At 45.0% G+C, this 17,957-nt stretch overlaps 2 protein-coding genes across 3 annotated transcripts in view; one reads left to right on the top strand and one right to left on the bottom strand.

Moving 5' to 3' along the window:
- Positions 1–9,938, bottom strand: part of FANK1 (fibronectin type III and ankyrin repeat domains 1) — a 102,543-nt gene extending 92,605 nt beyond the window's left edge. The window contains exon 1 of the mRNA XM_046026979.1: positions 8,326–9,938. Within this exon, the coding sequence (XP_045882935.1) occupies positions 8,326–8,563 (238 nt within the window). The 5' untranslated portion in view covers positions 8,564–9,938. The remainder of the gene's footprint in view (positions 1–8,325) is intronic.
- DHX32 (DEAH-box helicase 32 (putative)) overlaps positions 7,883–17,957 on the top strand; it is a 50,504-nt gene continuing 40,429 nt past the window's right edge. Inside the window, exon 1 of one of the 2 annotated variants that reach the window (XM_046026977.1) lies at positions 7,883–8,146. The gene's annotated coding sequence lies outside the window, so the exon portion shown is untranslated. The remainder of the gene's footprint in view (positions 8,147–17,957) is intronic. The other variant, XM_046026978.1, reaches the window with a different exon arrangement.

Raw genomic sequence — 17,957 nt, 5'->3', positions numbered from 1 at the left:
CTTATTTCGCTTAGCATAATGTCCTTACGCATACATCCATATTGCCACAAAGGGAAGATTTCCTTCTTTCTTGTGGCTTTCCATTGTGTATCTATATAGGTATATTATAGATAGATAGATAGATAGATAGATAGATATAGGTAGCTATATCTGTACATAGATATAACTACTTATCTTGGCTATTTTGAAAAATGCTGCAATGAAGGAGTGCAGATATCTCTTCAAGATCCTGATTTCATTTCCTTCAGATATATACCCTGAGTGAGATTGGTGGATCATATGGTAGTTTTATTTTTCAGTTTTTGGAGACCCTCCATACTGGTTTCTATAGCAGCTGTGCTAATGTTTACGTTCCCGCTGACAGTGCACCAGGATTCCCTCCACCTGCTTGCCAATGCCTGTTATCTCTTACCTTTTTGGTAATGACCATTCTAACAGGTCTGACGTGTTAGCTCACTGTAGTTTTGGTCTGCATGTCTCTGATGATTAGTGATATTGAGCATCTTTTTGTGTACATTTTGGCCACTCATACACAGCTTTCCCCAGCTATCTGGAATAGAATGTTCCTGTGAAAACTATCACAAACTGAACTGGTGTTTTTCCACAAAAATTGGTAAATTAATGGCAGCAGTTGCCATTAATTTACATGGAAAACTTTTTTTTTTTTTTTTTTTTTTTTTTAGCATTCTCGGGTCCAAAAAATAACCTCTTTTAGGCTTTTCTGGCACCTGAGGACACACCTTGGTAACAGATGCCCCAAATAAATCAAGATAAGGCACGGATTCTCATAGACCGCTCAGGGCTCTGGCTGCTGGATGTGGAGATGCGGAGTGTGGTTCCCGGGTTAGGCACTGGGCGGCGCCACTCTCGCTGCATGGGGTGCGCGCTGCCGCTGTAAGGGCTCACTGCAAAACCACGGAGAACGCTATATATATATATATTTTAAGGGTTTATTTTATTCATTTGAGACAGAGAATGAGAGGTTGCGGCAGGAGGAGCAGAGGGACGAGCAGAGGGACGAGCAGATTCCCCGCTGAGCACGGAGCCCAACACAGGGCGTGATTTCAAGACCCTGAGATCATGACTTGAGCGGAAACCAAGAGTTAGAGCCACCCGGGTTCCCCAATTCTATTTTTGATTAGAAAAAAACAGGTACTAATACAAGTCTGTCATAAAAGCCAAGTGGGGGTAAATGTAAACGTTTGAAAAGCAAGGTCATCAGTGGCTTTTTGGGAAAATGTCTGTTCAGGTCCTCTGCCTATTTTTAATTAGATGGTGATGATGGTGATGATGACTGTTATTTTTATTATTGCTGTTGAGCAGTATGCATTCCTTGCATAGTTTGGATATTAACCCCTTATCAATAGATGATCTGTAAATATTTTCTCTCATCTGTAGTTTGCCTTTGTGTTGTTTCTCTCAGCGTACAGAAGCTTTGTAGTTTGACGTAGCCCCACTTGTTGATTTTGCTTTTGTTACTTGTGTTTTTAGCGTCACATCTAAGAAACCTTGGCCAAGACAAATGCGAATAGAATGTTCCTGTGAAGGCGCCTGCCTCATGGATCTCCTCCTGGTGGAGCTTTCACCCTATGTTTTGCTTCCAGGAGTTTTAAAATTTAAGATCTTATGATAATACTCTTAATCCATTTCAAGTTAACTTTTTTTTTTTTTTTTTTTTTTTTTTTTTTTTAAAGATTTTATTTATTTATTTGACAGACAGAGATTACAAGTAGGCAGAGAGGCAGGCAGAAAGAGAGAGGAGGAAGCAGGCTCCCTGTTGAGCAGAGAGCCCGATGCGGGGCTCGATCCCAGGACCCTGGGATCATGACCCAAGCCGAAGGCAGCGGCTTAATCCACTGAGCCACCCAGGCGCCCCTCAAGTTAACTTTTAATGGGAGAGTTGAATGGATGAATAATATTGATTACAGCTTGTTAGAATAATAAACGTATTAATTAAATGCAGACAGTAACTCTGATTTGAGTTGGAGGATGGTAAAAAGGCAAAGTTCCTAAGAGACAATGATGTCCAAAAATTCGTTTTCATAGACAGACAGGTAGATAGGCGGTGAGAGCATTCTGGACTGACTCGTGGAGGCAGGAGAGTCTGAGGACGAGAGGACACTCCCGAGAAGATGAGGCTAGAGAAGGGACCCTGACAACCTGGAAGGAGGAAGGGCACAGCTGAAGGAACTGGCACCTGGGGTCGAAGAGAAAAGAATGCCTCCTCCCTTCCTCCTGCCTCGCAGGAGAAAAATGCCCCCAGAACACAGGCTGGAGAATCCCACGGATAAGCATCTTTGGCCCTGGCTTGCCAGCCAGCCCCGTGAGCACAGAAATGCAAGAACATTTCTTGCATTGTGAGTTGTTTATTTGTTAAGGTGTTCACACCACCTTCTGACCTTACTGAGTCATTCAGGCATTCTTGGATGCTGCTGGTGTGCACAAACCCTTCCTTCAATCTGGTTGGTTAGCTCAGCTCCTGGGGGTGATTGGGCAGGTCCTCCCAGGGAGGCATGTCTTAACAGTGCTTCCTTTTCCGCCGAGAGGTAAAATCCAAGTCACCAGGAACGGACTTGGTCTAGGAATAACACTGAGGTGAATGTGAGCTGCTGGTGAGACACAGCTGCAACCGTTCAGGTGTTTTGCCCCTTTCTGGGGCTGGCAGAGCATCTGGAGGTCAGGAGTGCAATGAATTTTAGTATTTTGATGGGGATTTGAAACTATCTATTTAAGCGATGTTGCTTTGAAATTGTTTTTTTTTTTTTTAGTTTTGAACTCAATTTATACAAGCATTTATTTCTTAATGATAATATTTCAATTGTAACCTAATTATTAGAATTAATCTTCTTTAGGGGCTAAGACTACTTGAGAAAAAACTGCAGAAAATATTTAAAACATTCCTGGGCTTACATAATTACTCTTAAATTCCTACCAGTCTACGGGGTTACTAAAGCTGCCACGGTAGTGCAAAGATTTTGTCGGAGCTATGATCTAGTGAGACTTGGGTCTCAAAAATAAGATTACTTGCCTACTTATTTTTTTAAAAAGATTTTATTTATTGATCAGAGGGAGAGAGAGAGAAGGAGGGAGCGAGATCACAAGTAGGGGGGAGGAGTAGAGGGAGAAGCAAGCTCCCCACTGTGCAGGGACATGATCCCAGAACCACGGGATCATGACCTGAGCCAAAAGCAGATGCTTAACCAACTGAGCCACCCAGGCGCCCCTCCTTAATTTTTTTGGATAAAATGAGATTCTTAAAACATCTCATTTAGCCTACTAAAAAGCAATGCCATGTTTGTAATCCAGCTAACAGGTGTAACCACCTGAGTTCAATGAACTTGACCTGAAGCACGCCCCACAAGAGGCACTTGAGATTTCACCGGCACGCAGCCCTTCCTGTTGTAGAGCAAAATGGCTTCTGATTTTAAGGACGCCCCATTCTCAAGGAAATAACATGAGATGAGGCAGTGGCATCCATTCAGTAAATGCTTGTTTGGGGCTTACGTCCCTCCCATTGTCAGGCTCTAGGGCCAGAAGGGCAGACAGGGCCCTTTTCCACAATGCTACCATCTGGTGGCAAAAATAGATTTTTTTTTTTTTAATTAACAAAGGAAGTTCGAATTGTGATCACTGCTAGGAAGAGAAAAATGCAAAGGTCCGTGAGGAAGGAGGGCACTACCTACTTTAGGGTCTAAGTGTAGGACTCAATGAGCGGGGACCTTTAAACTAAGACCAGAGGATGTTGAGTCAGATCTGTCCAATCAGGAGGGGAAAAGCTGGTGCAAAGACTCACTGTCCTTAAAGGAGCTTAGTATGCTTAAGGGACTAAAAGACCCATACACTTGGGGTGTCTGGGTGGCTCCATGGGTTAAGCGTCTGCCTTTAGCTCAGGTCATGATCCCAGGGTCCTGGGATCGAGCGCCATGTCAGGCTCTCCGTTCAGCGGGAAGTCTGCCTCTCCCTCTCTCTCTCTGATCTTCCTCCCTGCTTCTGCTCTGTCAGTCTGTCTCAAATAAATAAATAAAATCTTTTTTAAAAAGACCATCATTTGAAGCATAATTATCTAAGATCACACATCTGATAAGTTTGAAGAGGCAACTAGACCATTATGAGAACTCGAGGGGCCTTTGGCAGAGGAGGAACATGACGTAATATGTTATTGTGAAAAGGTCACTCTGGCTTCCAGGTGGAACACAGATGCGGCAGGGGACAGGAACTGCAGAAACCAGTAGAGCCTGCAACCATGGCTTAAACAAGATGGTGGCTTGGAGTCCCAGTGATGGCAGTATTTTGAAGGTGGAATAAACAGGCATGCTGGTGGGTGGGGTGGTACAAGGGGTAGGGAGTGGAAGAGAGGAGGGAAGGATGACTGATTTCCAGCTGGAATAACCAGGGAGATGGTGTAATCCTATCAAAGATGGGAAAACCAGTAGAAAAACAGGTTTGGAGAAAGGCGTCAGCCCTTTAAGTGAATGCCTCACTCTCTTAGTCATTGGAATAACTTAGATCCCCATTTGGTATTCCTTTCTAAGCCGGGGTGTGGGGGGAGGCGGGGGCAGTCAAGGGCTGCCTGGTCTAAACTAGACCTGGATTTTTTATAGACAGAATAGGCAACAATAGGGTTCTAAGTGGGAGCTGGGGCTTACCTTGGTGTTCCATTTGATTCAGTTTTTATACCCAGATTGCATGTTTGCTTAGAGTGATTTGGTGAGCTAGGGAAAGATCATGAGAGAGAGGGTAAAGGCCCCTAAAGTTACCCCTTGGCATTGTCATTCACTAAGAAATTATGGAAGAGACAGTATTGTTGAACTTAAATATTTTCTAAAAACAAAAACAAAACCAAACGAATTTTTTTGATGTATATTTTCCATGTTGTTTCATATGTGGGCTATCTTTCCAATAGTATAGTTAGTTTAGGAAGAAAATAATTAAAGCCAAAATCACTCTGAACAGCCCAAGGTTGTGAACTTACTTAATTTGCCCTTTCCCAGGGGAGTCATTTCTTGGCTCATTGATTTATTCTGTAAAATAGTGATAGCCCTGTTCTCCTCTGCCTATAGCCAGAGTATGAGCCCGCTGTGAGGTCTGAAGGTTTATGTTTATTGGATTTTAATGACTCCATTTATAAAGGTCATTCCTAAAAGTAATAGAAACCTAAGTGTGTGGAAACAGAATGGATAAGACGACTCTAGCGGTTCCTTGGTGTTTTCCTTGGGTATATGTCTAATCCTTAGAGCAGTTAAGAAGGATCCTTCCTTTCAATCAATTCACTGATGCTATGTTCAACTATAGTTGTAAAATGTTCTTTGAAACCCGTCACTAACAAAAGGTAAACACCAGGCGTACAATGTGTTACAAAATGTTGGTATCACAATATATCATTAATAATATAATAACAGTAGTTATAGATAATTATAATTTTTGTTAATATCATATCTATAGTGTTCGCCAATATCTTTGAGAGAATGAAATAATGTCGGTTTCAGGTAAAATCTGAATTTTGAAGGTTGGATATGAATTTTGAAGTCAAAAGGGACCTTAAAAATCACTTAATGGTATCCTCTAAATATTTACTAACAGTGAATGATTTAGTAAATATTTATCCAAAATGGTGCTCATTAGACTGTGAAAGAATTTCCGGGGGCACCTGGCTGGCTCAGTCTGTAGAACATGCGGCTCTTGATCTTGGAGTTGTGAGTTCAAGCCCCACATTGGACGTAGAGATTTCTTCAAACTTAAATCTTAAAAAAAAAATTTCCTAAGATAACTGGTGATTGTTTGGATCACTTGAGATTAAATTGATAAAAGCTTTTAAGACTATGTGAAGAGGAATAACTGTACAGTTGTCCCCCAGGCATGAATTAGTTAACAAAAATTTTCCACCTCAAAACCCAGTGCGATGGGATATAAACACGTAATTCCTATGCATAATACTTTTTTTTTTTTTTTCAAGAGGGAGCAGGGAGGGGAGGAGCAGAGGGAGAGAGAAAATCTCAAGCAGACTCATGCCCAGTGCGGAGCCCATCCTGGGGCTCGATCTCAGAACCCTGAGATGATGACTGAGCCGAAATCAAGGTCATTCTGCAGGCCTCCTCTTACTTCCTCTCGGAAGACTTCTGTCTCCTCCCTCCCAATCTCAGACCTGAGAGAGGTGTGGGTTGTTCTTGGGCAAGTCTCTGCAGGGTTTTCCTGGGATGGCCCAAACTAACACTATCCTATTCATTGTACCATCCCCATCCCTAGAACAGTGTCTGGAACACAAGATATACTATGAATGGGTGAGTGGATAAAGACAGTGAGCACAGAATTAGTCAAAATCTGTACTTAACACATTTAAACAATAACAAATCTGAAGGAATAAAGTTGCTGTTTCTGAAAGAGATATTTCACCTCATTCTTCCATTAACAGAAAACATACACAGCCTGGCATCAATTTGACAGGAGACTGTCGTAAGTTATAGTTTCTTTCAACCAACTGGATAAGATGTAGAATACATAGAGTTATGAGACTGACGCGCTGCCCACTGCGCTAAGAGAGCTGTAATACATAGAGTTATAATGCAAACAGCAGGATAGTGTATACATTCACCTCAAGCAACTATAACTCACAACGTGTAAGGTTTTCATCCGCAAATGACTTAAAAGGAAGGAAAAAAAGCCTTTAAAGCCTTCTTGTCCAAAACTAACGACCCTTTAAAACACCAGCATTTTCCCCAGAGAATGGATCTGACCTGAGTACTTCCATTTCTCAAATTGTCCAAGAAAAGCCAACTTGGTTTTGAGAGTTAAACTGCATCAGCTTAAGATCTTCCAAGTCTTTACAGAAAACAGTTATCATTTTGAGAACAAAAGGAGCAATAAGACGTTATTGGAAAGCACGGACAGGGCACTACAGGCCTAGAGAGCTTTGGGAGCCGGGGAACCCAGTTAAGTTAGAGCGTATATTTGATCTCTCAACTCCAGATGGCCCACGTTTTGCCACACAATGTGGGAAACAGGAGAATTATATATATATATATATATATATGTACACATGCATATACATATATATATTTGATTCATTGCTAGAGGCTGTACGAGCTAGGTTACTATATATATATATATATATATATATATATTTTTTTTTTTTTTTTGGAGTGTCCTAGCTCGTACAGCCTCTAGCAGTGAATCAAATACGCGTGGACAAAGCTCAGCTTTGTTTTTTGGTTTGTTGTTGTTGTTGTTGTTGTTGTTTTTCTCCTTTCAATCACAGACTATGGAGTGGGGATCGGACGGGTCTCGCTCATAAATTCAAGACCCCGCCTCGTAGCTTGTTCAACTGCGGACGTTTTAGAAGCAGGACGGCTCCTGACCGTGAATGAGCCGAGCCAGAACGACGACGAGAGTGACAGGAACCAGGAAAGAACACGGCGGGGGCGGGGGCGCCTCCGGTGCACACTCCCGAGCTCTCGCGTCCCTCCGGCTCCCCGCGGACTCCCTCGGCGCTCGGACCCAGCCGGACTCACAGGGCAGGTTTAGGCCCCTCTCCCCCCTCCTGGACAGACAGGAGCGAGCGGGAGAACCGTGTTTCCGCGTTAGAAGCGTTAAAGCCTGCGGACCGCGCGCGGGGCGCCCACCCTGCTCCCGGGAGGTTCCGGCCCGCCCGGCCCGGCCCCCTTACTCTGGGGCTCCATGGTCAGCTGCTCCCGGGCCCCCAAGGGCCGAGCCCCCGGCGCCGCCGCCGCCCCTCCTAACGCCTCCAGTCCGCGGCAGGCGTCGCTCGGGTTGCCTTGACAACGCGGAGGGCGAGGAGGAGGGGCCAGAAGGACGGCGAGAGGGAGGGACCAAAAGCCACGAAGAAACGCGGGCGAGCGTGAGGGCCCGCGCGTCGCCGGGGGCAGGGAACGAGGGTGGTGGCCGGGTCGTCGGCCGAAGACTCTGTTCCTGAGGCCCGGTCGGGCGGTCGCGTCCTCTCCGGCAGCCCTCGCGCCCCCGGCGGGGCCTGAGCCCGGACCTTCGGGGCGGGGACTTGTGGGGCCCCCCCCGTCGCCGTCCCGAGGCGTCCGTCGGTCCGTCAGTCCGTGCGTCCGACGAGCTCGGCCTGCCGGGCGGGGAAGGGCGGCCGGGCCCGGGCCTCCCTCCCCGGACTCGGGAGCCGCCGCTGCAGGTAAAGGCCGGCCGGGCGGCGGGAGGGGCGGGTGGGCGGCCGCGGCGCACCTGTTGCGGCCGCCCGGGCTCGGCGCGCCCCCGCCGCCTCGGGGGGCCCCGCTGCCCGCCGGTTGGCCGCGGACGACCCCGCCCCGATCCCCGAAACGGCCCCGGCAGAGGCCGCCTCCCCGCCCCTACCTCCAGGAGTCAGCGTGTCGGCGGCGGGAGCGACCCTTTGCGCCCCAGCCCTCCCAGCGGGGCGATCCCTCGGCAGCCAGGGCGTGCCAGGCCCCGGGAGGGTGGTCACTCGTGCGGCGTTGATGGGAAGCTCATAAAGCAAAAGAAAGCCTCTTCTGTCGGCGGCGGCAGTGGGCCAAACGCGGCTCCTGAATCCTGAAACCCGGGAGAATTCCGTTGCCCCACAGTGCACTGTCATCCCGAGTATCACATTTCAGGCAGTGGGCCTGGGTTGGATCTTTCCGGCGAGAGAGAGAGAGAGAGAGAGAGAGAGAGAGAGAGAGAGAGAGAGTGTGTGTGTGTGTGTGTGTGTGTTTTGTTTATTTCCATCCTCCCCGTTTTCGGTTCGGCTGTGGAGTCAGCCCACATATTTTGTACCAAAACTTTGTAGGGCTGCTAAACTGTAACATTAGCCCATACAATAGCATCATAATAATTGACTGTTGAAATACGTGCCGGTTATGCTTTAAGGAAGCTTTGAGGATCGCAAGAGATTGAGCCTGGTGGGTTGTAAAAATGCAGCCCACCGGGAGAGAGATCTAGCTTAAGAAAAAGCGAGCCTTAAGGAGGAAAGAAAAATGGAGGAGAGAGAAGAAAAGGATTGAGGAGGAAAAGAGCAGGCGGGTGGGAAGTGCGTGATTGGTTTGGTGCTCCTGTCTGGAGATGATGGTCCCTCCATCATTTCCTCCCTCTGCTCTAGACAGCACTTGAGGGAAATGATGAGAAGAGCCCTTTTTGGGTCATGTAAGCAATTACTCATTCTTTGCCACTAGAGAGATTTCCACTCCATAGATGACAAGGACACCAAGGAAAATTACTTTCCTCGTAGAAAGAGAATCGTTCAGAGGTTAATTGAACCCGAGAAGCGTATATTCTGTGATGGAAACGGACATTTATTATGTTCCACCAAACTGGGCTTCCCCTCGGACTGTATAGGGCCTTTTCAGATTAATTGTCAAAGCAAGAAGGTTTATGTGTGGATATTGACAAGCAGTGTGATATATACTGAACTCATAATTCATAAGCTAAAATATTGAAGTAATAAATTCAGGTTGGAAAGTAAACACTTCACGGCACCTTAATTACCTGTTCCTGAAATTTAGAGGCAGGGGGTGCATTTTTAGACAAACAGCATCTAAGATCAACAGCACTTCTGTAGAACAGTGTCTTCAGACTCGAGTTTTCGTACCATTAGCAAAATCATGCGTTGGTCTTTTCATCCAAGAAACATAGTGGTGCTCATTAGTGATACCATAATCAAAGTGACAAGTTAGTGATAAAAACCTGGTCTTTATTAACACGTAAAAGAGATAGGGTTTTATTTTCTCAAACAGTAAAGGATTCAGCATTTGTGTTTAAAAAAGGACAAGGGAACAATGTTGTCTCTCTCCAATCTCCACGCTGAAGTTAAAAGGACTCAAGAATCTGGTTGTTGCATGCAGATTTTAAGGTTGAAAAGTGGAGGTATATGTTGCTATTTTAAACTTAGCAGTGTAGAAGAATGATTTTATCAGTAGCAATAAACTTGACATTGAGGAGGTCTGGCATTGAAATAGTTCAGGTAATAGGTAACTGGCAACTGTGGAAAGCAACATTGGATTTTCGGGGATAGTGTGTTTATGGAAGAAATGACTGAGGGGTGGAAGTGGGGGAAGGTACTAACATGTTTAAGGACAACATTCAGTTTCTCTTTATCCCTCTAGCAGCTGGTGCCGTGTATTTGTGCTTGTCTGTTGATGAAGAGTGTTCGAGAAAGTGCTTGAGATAGGGATATGCTTTCTTACTTGAGGAGCTATCCTGAGGACAGAATGTTGCTCATGGGGTAGGGGTTGAGATGAATGTCAAAGGTATTGGTTGCTCCTTTTGGGGATTTCCTAACATGTGTTTTCTTTTTATTTTCATTGGCATATTTAGGCGGTTACTGGTGGTTAGGTAAAAAAGATAAAGTCCCGATTTTTAAAAAGGTCTCTAAGTTCAGCAGACTAGGTAGAATTACTACATTATTTACTTTGCTGGTGCTTAACTAGAGTAGCAAACCGAACCACTATGACCAGGGAATAAGGTAGCAAGGAAGGGACAGACGTAGCCTTTCTTTTTCTTACTTAAGTCTCTTAGCCACATCAGAATTCAAAATAAAAATAATTGCAGTAGAAAGTTAACATTATCGGGGCGCCTGGGTGGCTCAGTGGGTTAAAGCCTCTCCCTTTGGCTCGGGTCATGATCCCAGGGTCCTGGGATCGAGCCCCACATCGAGCCCCACATCAGGCTCTCTGCTCAGTGGGGAGCCTGTTTCCTTCGCTCTCTCTCTGCCTGCCTCTCTGCCTACTTGTGATCTCTGTCTGTCAAATAAATAAATAAAATCTTAAAAAAAAAAAAGAAAGTTAACATTATTTAATGCAAGTAGGATGATTAAAAAAGAAAGACAAACAAGCACATGACTGTGTTTCCTAGACTTACTGTCCTAACTCAGAGGAAGTTTTTGTTTCTGTTACTGGATTTTTGTTTGCTTTTTGTTTTGCCGGAGTGAGGGTACTTTTTTCTCTCTTTTGCACCACCACTTTCTGAAATTTACAAGGAGTTCAGTCAAGGTAGAAAACGAATGTCCATTTTTGCCTCGTTTCTTCTGTGGCCTCCAGATCTGTAATGGTCTGCACTCAAATTGTTGGACTCCAGGAATGCTCTTTCAACATTTTACTCATTCTTAGTATAATTGGGCTGCAGGACCATGCTGCTGCCCCCGCATCTGGAAAGTCTTCCAGGATTTGGTCAATGCCCACAAAACGCACTGCTCTCTCCTGCTGGGGACACTACCCAGTTTGGCACCTAGCCCCGGACTCTACTCTCTTGTAGTTTTCTCCCATTTTATGTGCATGGGTCTGTGCCTCTGATTAGATTAACTATTTTAGGAACTAAGTCCAGTACTCCTTTTAGCTCATGGTGCTTTTCAGTATCTACCTGATAATTTAAGTAGAATAATAATACAAGACAAGCTTTTAGTCAGGGGTGGTCGCATTAATTTCTAGCTATGCCACTTTGGAAAGTCAGGAGCTATTATTTCCTCATGGGTAACTGGTAATAACAGGATCTGCAGGGATTGTCTAACAGTCAAGTTGTGAAAATCAAAATCAGTGACGTGATTTATAGATAGGAGTGAAAACACCTTGCATATTGTAGAGAACGTCTTAAATGGAGGTGCTGGTTACTGCAGGCATACAGCAAACTTTCACTGAGCATCCATAATGTGCCAGGTGCTTCTCGGAGGCTGCTCTCCACAAGGGAGTAGGAAATGACCAGATGGATTGTGTGTGAGGTCTTCCCGGGCAAAGGCACAGGGGTACGAGAGAACAACTCTAAGCAGGAGTCCATTGTGGCAGGAGCAGAGGCAACTTAATAGAAGAGCATAGAAGGAAGTGAAGCTGGGAGGCAGATACGCATTAAATCAGAAAGGACGAAAGGAGTGAGATTTGTATCTTGAAGGTAATGAGAAGGATTTGGGTCAGTGACGTGATCGTTCCTCCATTTGAAAGGGATCGCTGGCAGCGTGTGAATGACGGGTTGGTGGAGAGCCAGAAAGAGAGGCAGAAAAACCAAACTGGAGATTTTGTAGTAATCCCATCAAGAAATGCTAAAATAAGTGTGGTGGTTGGGAGGGTGGAGAACAGAATGGAGGGGGCTCTCAGAGGGTCCAAGCGGCACGTGTTGGTGTTGTAGGGGGTGAAGAGGAGGGAGAAGCCAGGGGTGATGTCCAGGTGAAAAGGAAAGGTGTTCTGTTATCGAAATCCAGAACACGAGAAAAGGAAAGAAGCCTTTTTCTTTTTAGGGAGTGTGAGAAATGCACCCATGATGAGTTCAGTTCATTTGAAATGCCTGTCATCTAAATTGGGATTTCACTTAAGTAGGAGTTGGACATGTGGGGCAGGAACTAAAGAAAGAAGTGAGATGAAGGGGGAAGTTTAGATGAAGCATTCAGAAACTGAGGCCAAATATGAGTGGATAAACCTCTCCAGGGAGATTACGTGGAACGAGAAGAGCGTCAAGGCTCGGACCCCGGGGCGCACAGTTACTTAACATGAGGAGGTGTGTGTGGTGGGAGAACCCAAGGAGACTGGGGAGGAGTGGCCCAAAAAAGCTCAAAATCTGGAAAGATTAATAAAGCGGAATCCCTGCTCTTGAGGGTTCATGCATTGGCATTCCCTGAAATTATCTTTTCTTCCACTTGCCATGGAATGTACAGCTTAGTTTATCAATCTGTTTCTGTTTTATTAAAGTGACTGCAAAATGCTACCCATTACTTTCTTAACAAGAAAGAAAATTTCCCGATATTTGTGGTTTTTCACCACCCCCATTTGGAACAATAATTCAAGTAAAATGTAGCTTTGGGAGTTATGACGATACCTCAGACCAATGCTGTCTTTACAAAAAGGTGGGCAGAAGTTCTCTTTGTAAATGTTGGACGTAAAATAACTATATTATTTTTCTAGGAAAGACTGGCAATAATCTCTTTAGAGTTCAGTTTTTGCCGGATCTTAACTGTTTGCTCAGATTATCTAAATAGAGCACGTAAATAAGCCAGGTTAATATTTTAGCAAATTTTATTAACTTTGCTTTTACACAAATACTAGTTTTTAGAATATTCTCTGATAAAACCAAGCAAAACAATATTGAAAAGCACTGAATGACATTCTAATAAAAAGCTTGATTTACAAATATATATGTGGGCAGTGGTAGGTTATTATGGTATATAAGTATTGATTGAGTTTGGGTGATCTTCCCGTATATAAGTCTACAAAAATGTCAATTACCAGTGGAATGTAGAATTCTTAAATTAATTATTCAGGATTGGTTCTTCCAGCCATATTTGGTATGAACAGATAATTGAGTTAAAAGTGAATCATTTTTAAATTTGAGTGTTTTTAAAAAGCCAAATGATGTAATTTGGTTAAAATCAAAACAAAGTCTATTGGTTAGAAGTCTGGGACATAAGAGTCTTTTAAAATGGCTTCTGAACTTTTATCTTGTTCTAGAAAGATTTTAAGTAGATCCTGGAGGATGTGCTTTGGGGAGCTCTGAGCCCATTTGAAACAGACTACAGGCTAACCTTCCCAAAGTCCTAGTAACAATAAGCCCATTGTTTCAGTTGGAGTATCACATGCCTGGGAGATAAAGTTTACATATTAAATATTTGCCTGTAAGGCCACGTGGGTGATTACAGCCGTGTTTTTCAGAAATTCTCGAATGTCTTTCTTTTCATAAGAGAGCTGCGCTCTCACTCTCTGTTCTGTTTAATGGTATTTCTTTCAGACCACCCCTGCCTGACCTCTCCCATGACCTCAAGTATTCCTTCAGCGCACGGTGTCTCACCGGGAGCCCGGGCTCTTTGATGCAGCCAGGAAGCCGGTATGGCACAGTGTGGTTAGGCATACGCCGTACACTTAACTGGGGTTGAGCTGAGATCAGGCTGCTTGACTTCAAGCACCTGCTCTCCCACAGACGAGCTATTAGAAGCTGGATGAATTAACTAAACCTCCAAAGGCTTACATTTCCTCATTTGAAAAATGGAAACAATAAAGTAAACCCTCATGGGGTCTTTAAGAGTTTCAATGAAATAATCCATACGAAGTGTTTAAGTACGTAGAGCATCTGGCACCCAGGAAGCGCACTCGATACAGGCTAATTGGCGGAATTACCATCATTACCATTATTGTTACCGGTTCAACTTTAGTAGCAGTGAGAACCATGCTTCTCGAATTGCGATCTGCAGACCAGTTCCAGTCCACACACTGTTACTGGTTGGCAGTGAGATAAGGAGCTTGTGCCAGGATCTAGACTGTGGCTCTAATCATACTGTTGCACTGAGCTGACATTTTTAATAGCAAGACTTCTTCAATGGAGGAAGCAGTGAGTTGATTGACATTCGGTGCTAGCTCTTTATGTTGCCACAAATAAGCATTTTGAATGGAATTGGCATGGAATGTTGGACCAGTGATCCTGTTCTCTAAAAAATAATAGCCCTTTATCCTGAAGACCGTTATTATTCACTTGTAATGCCTCATTAACCTCTGTTCTAAACATTATAATTATGGGTTACGGGGATATTGTTTATCAGTTGAGCAAATATTGATTGGTCACATGGTCTGTGAAAAGCCCTGTATCTCACTTTGTAGAAGTTGTAACGATGGCTCGGACGATGGCTTGGAGATGTGTCTTGACGGTAGGAAGCGTGTGGTGAGCGTAGAGCAAGAGAGCAAAGTAAAAATCGGAATAAATGTGTTGAGCGCCTGTAGCAAGTGTTTGCATTAGCCCCGTAGTGTGGTTCCAAAAACTCCACGTAGACGGATGTTTCCTTTTTCTAAGCTGCCCCCATAAATGGCCAGAATTAATATTTTTAATTTTTCAGGACTTACACTGTCGTAGTAGAGATCGGCGTTCACTTTACCGACGGTAGCATTTCTCCTGGGAGATTGGAAGATCTGTGACATTAGGGGATAACTGAGTTTGGGGATACAAATGACAAAAGTACAACTTTTTAATATTAGTGTTTACAGAAGACTCATCCTTGGAGGGTTTTTTTTTTTCTATTTTAGATTACTGATTCTGTTTGAACCTGTATATAAATATTTAATATTAAATAATTTACTGCCATGCAGAATATGAAGAGACATTAAATAGATACTAAAATATTGGTAAAGTTTCAATACAAATTACCACTGATTCTTCAAGAAAAAAATTATGTGGTCAAATAATCTCAACCCAGTTTTGGGTGTCCGATAGAAAGAATGATTTTTTTTAAAGGCAAGAAAGATATGTATGTGCGTGTTCCCTTTCCCTAAAGAGTGGAGGTACAAAGGGAGGGGCTGCGAATCAGATCATAGAACAGACTATTTTCACAGACCTATCAGAAAATGATTTAAAATGCTCAAGCCAAGAAATGTTATTTAGTTTTTTTAAGTCTTCAGAATTTTTGTATATGAAAATGATTTTTTGCCCAGCTCAGTAAGCCAGCTCCAAACCCCACTATGCTTCATCCTGCCATTTGCCTTGAAATGTTACCAGCTCTCCTAAAACTTGTCTCACTAAGGAACTAAAGCACATTATAAATTTTAGTATTAAAAAATACCATAACATATCAAATCTAATAGGAGAATTGTAAAAAGAAGGAAAAAAGTAAAAAATAAGAATTTTGATCAGAAAATGACTGGGCACGTTAGACCCATGACACTTAAAATAAAACACAGTCTCTTTTGCATACTGTCTTTGGTGATCTGGCCCGGTCCACTCTCTGAGTTCGTCTGTACCAGAGCCTTTCTCTCTCCTTTTATGTAGCAGCCGCCTCTTCCTCCTCCTAGTTATTCGACCATGAGACTAAGTCCGCGTGTCATAGACGATCTCTGTTCCACAACACCCCCCTCCCAAGTTTGGCCTCGCTGGACGGTAAGCTCTGGGAGGACGGGACCCAGACCTGGCTGCTCTCTCTGTGGCGCTGGCCCGTTTGCAGGGTGGCTACTTAGTGGACGCTCAGGTCCTGGCTGAGTAAGTAAACGGAAGACCAGCAGTGTAGGCATGGAAGATGTTAGTCTTAAAAATGGAAAATCCCTAAAGAACAGAAAGTGATTCAGTCATTAGCTCCGCAGCCTCTAGTTGCTAATTAAGCACCCATGATATTCGGGCTCAGACTGTGGCATATACCAAAGAGGGTATCGCTCCAAGAATGGTCTAAGCAGAGACCAAAACCGCGGGGCGAGGGTAATGGGTAGTACCGGTAGTTGAGAGCTTCCCCGGTATGAAAGGACGTTGCTTTGTCCGTATCGGTTATGGAAGGTCGGCGGCCCGGGGCAGGTGTGGGCCGTGCCTCCCAACAGATCTCAGGGCAGCTCCGGTGCTTTCTGCACCGTAACTCTGCTGAAAGACAGGGTGAACTGTGGTTTGGGTGTCTTCTTCAAGGCCAACCAAGAACCTGTACAAATATTTCAGTTTTGGAATCTGGGAATTCCCCAGGAGTTCAGGCTGGAGCCTTTAGGAATAACAGGCGTCTGTCCTCTTGTTCATGAAAGGGGACACAGAGTCACAGAAATCCCGAAGCATTAGGTCATCACCAGCATCTCGGTGTGAAGTAAAAGACCAGGGAAAGGGGAAGAACCAAATCCTAAGGAGTTTGAGAAAACCTCAACACTGACTCAATGTAAGGCAGACTTGGAAAAGTTGAGTAAAAATCTCTCTGAACTGCCTGCATCATCCACTCAGCCAAGATTTACTGAATGCGGAGTATGGGGCAGGCTCTGTTGTAGACAGCAGTGAGCAGAAGAGACACAAATCCCTGCCTCGTGGTGCTCGCCTTCTGGTGCGGGACACCGACCAGAAGCAAGGTCAAGAGGTAAAATACATACTTCGTCGGCCCATGGTGAGTGTCAAGGGGAAAGAACAAAGCAGGAAAAGAGGCTAGGAAGTGGGTCTGGGTTGTGGGGGGTGTGGGTCAAAGTGAAGACAGGGCGGCCGATAATCCCTCACTGGACTTTTTTTTTTAAGATTTTATTTTTATTTGTTTGACAGAGAGAGACACAGCGAGAGAGGGAACACAAGCAGGGGGAGTGAGAGACAGAGAAGCAGGCTTCCCGCTGAGCAGGGAGCCTGATGTGGGGCTTGATCCCAGGACCCTGGGATCATGGCCTGAGCTGAAGGCAGATGCTTAATGACTGAGCCACCCCGGCTTTCCCTGGGTTGACATTTGATAAAAACCTTCAAGAGGAAAGGGAGCTAGCCGTTGGGACACCTGAGGCAAGGACATTTCAGACAGAGGAGCAGGCACGAAGTCCCGGGCCGGGGCGCCCAAGGAATATCCAGGGGACCACGCGGCTGGAAGTGTGAGGAGCAAGGGAGTGGTTGGAAAGGAGGCCAGAGCCGTGCCAGGTCCAGGGCCTCCGAGCTTGCTGATCCTGTTAAGTGTTTGGGGTTTTCCCTGGAGTGAGATGAGATGAGAAGCCAGTAGAGACTTGTGAGCAGGGGAAACAGGAGCTGACTAGCGGGGTCACTGCGACTGGGTTGAGAAGAGACTATGGCTAAGAGTGAAATCAGAAGGCCGGGCAGGAGGCTGCTGCCATGACCCAGGGGACCAGCTGCTCCCAGCGGTGCTCAGTGTATTTTGAAAGTAGAGCTGACATCATGAGTTCGTTTTCTGTTGCTCCTGTAATAAATCACCGCAGAGTGAGTGGTCACTTTTTCTCTTACAGTTGTGTAGGGTAGAAGTCCGTCCAGGTTCCCACTGGGTTAAGATCGAAGATTGGCAGGCCTGTGTTCCTTTCTGGAGACTCGAGGAGAGAATCCATTTCCTTGTCGTTTCAGCCTTTAGAGGCCACACACATCATTCCTTGGCTCATGGCCCTCCCTCCACCTTCAAAGCCGACAGCACTGCATCCCTGTGGCTGTAACTGGGAATGGTTGTCTGATTGCAGGGCTCTTAAGATTAGATGGGACTCACCAGGGTAGTCTCCCTCGCCGGTGGGTTTAACTTGGTGACATCCTTGGGCCCTTTTGGCCTTCCAAGAACACATTCCCAGGTTCCTGGGTGAGGACATGCAGGTCTCCGGAGCCTGTTCTTC

The sequence above is a fragment of the Meles meles genome, chromosome 13, assembly GCF_922984935.1.
Source record: "Meles meles chromosome 13, mMelMel3.1 paternal haplotype, whole genome shotgun sequence".
Taxonomy (NCBI): domain Eukaryota; kingdom Metazoa; phylum Chordata; class Mammalia; order Carnivora; family Mustelidae; genus Meles; species Meles meles.
The sequence above is the reverse complement of the archived record's forward strand: the minus strand, read 5'-3'. Positions and strand labels throughout refer to the sequence as shown.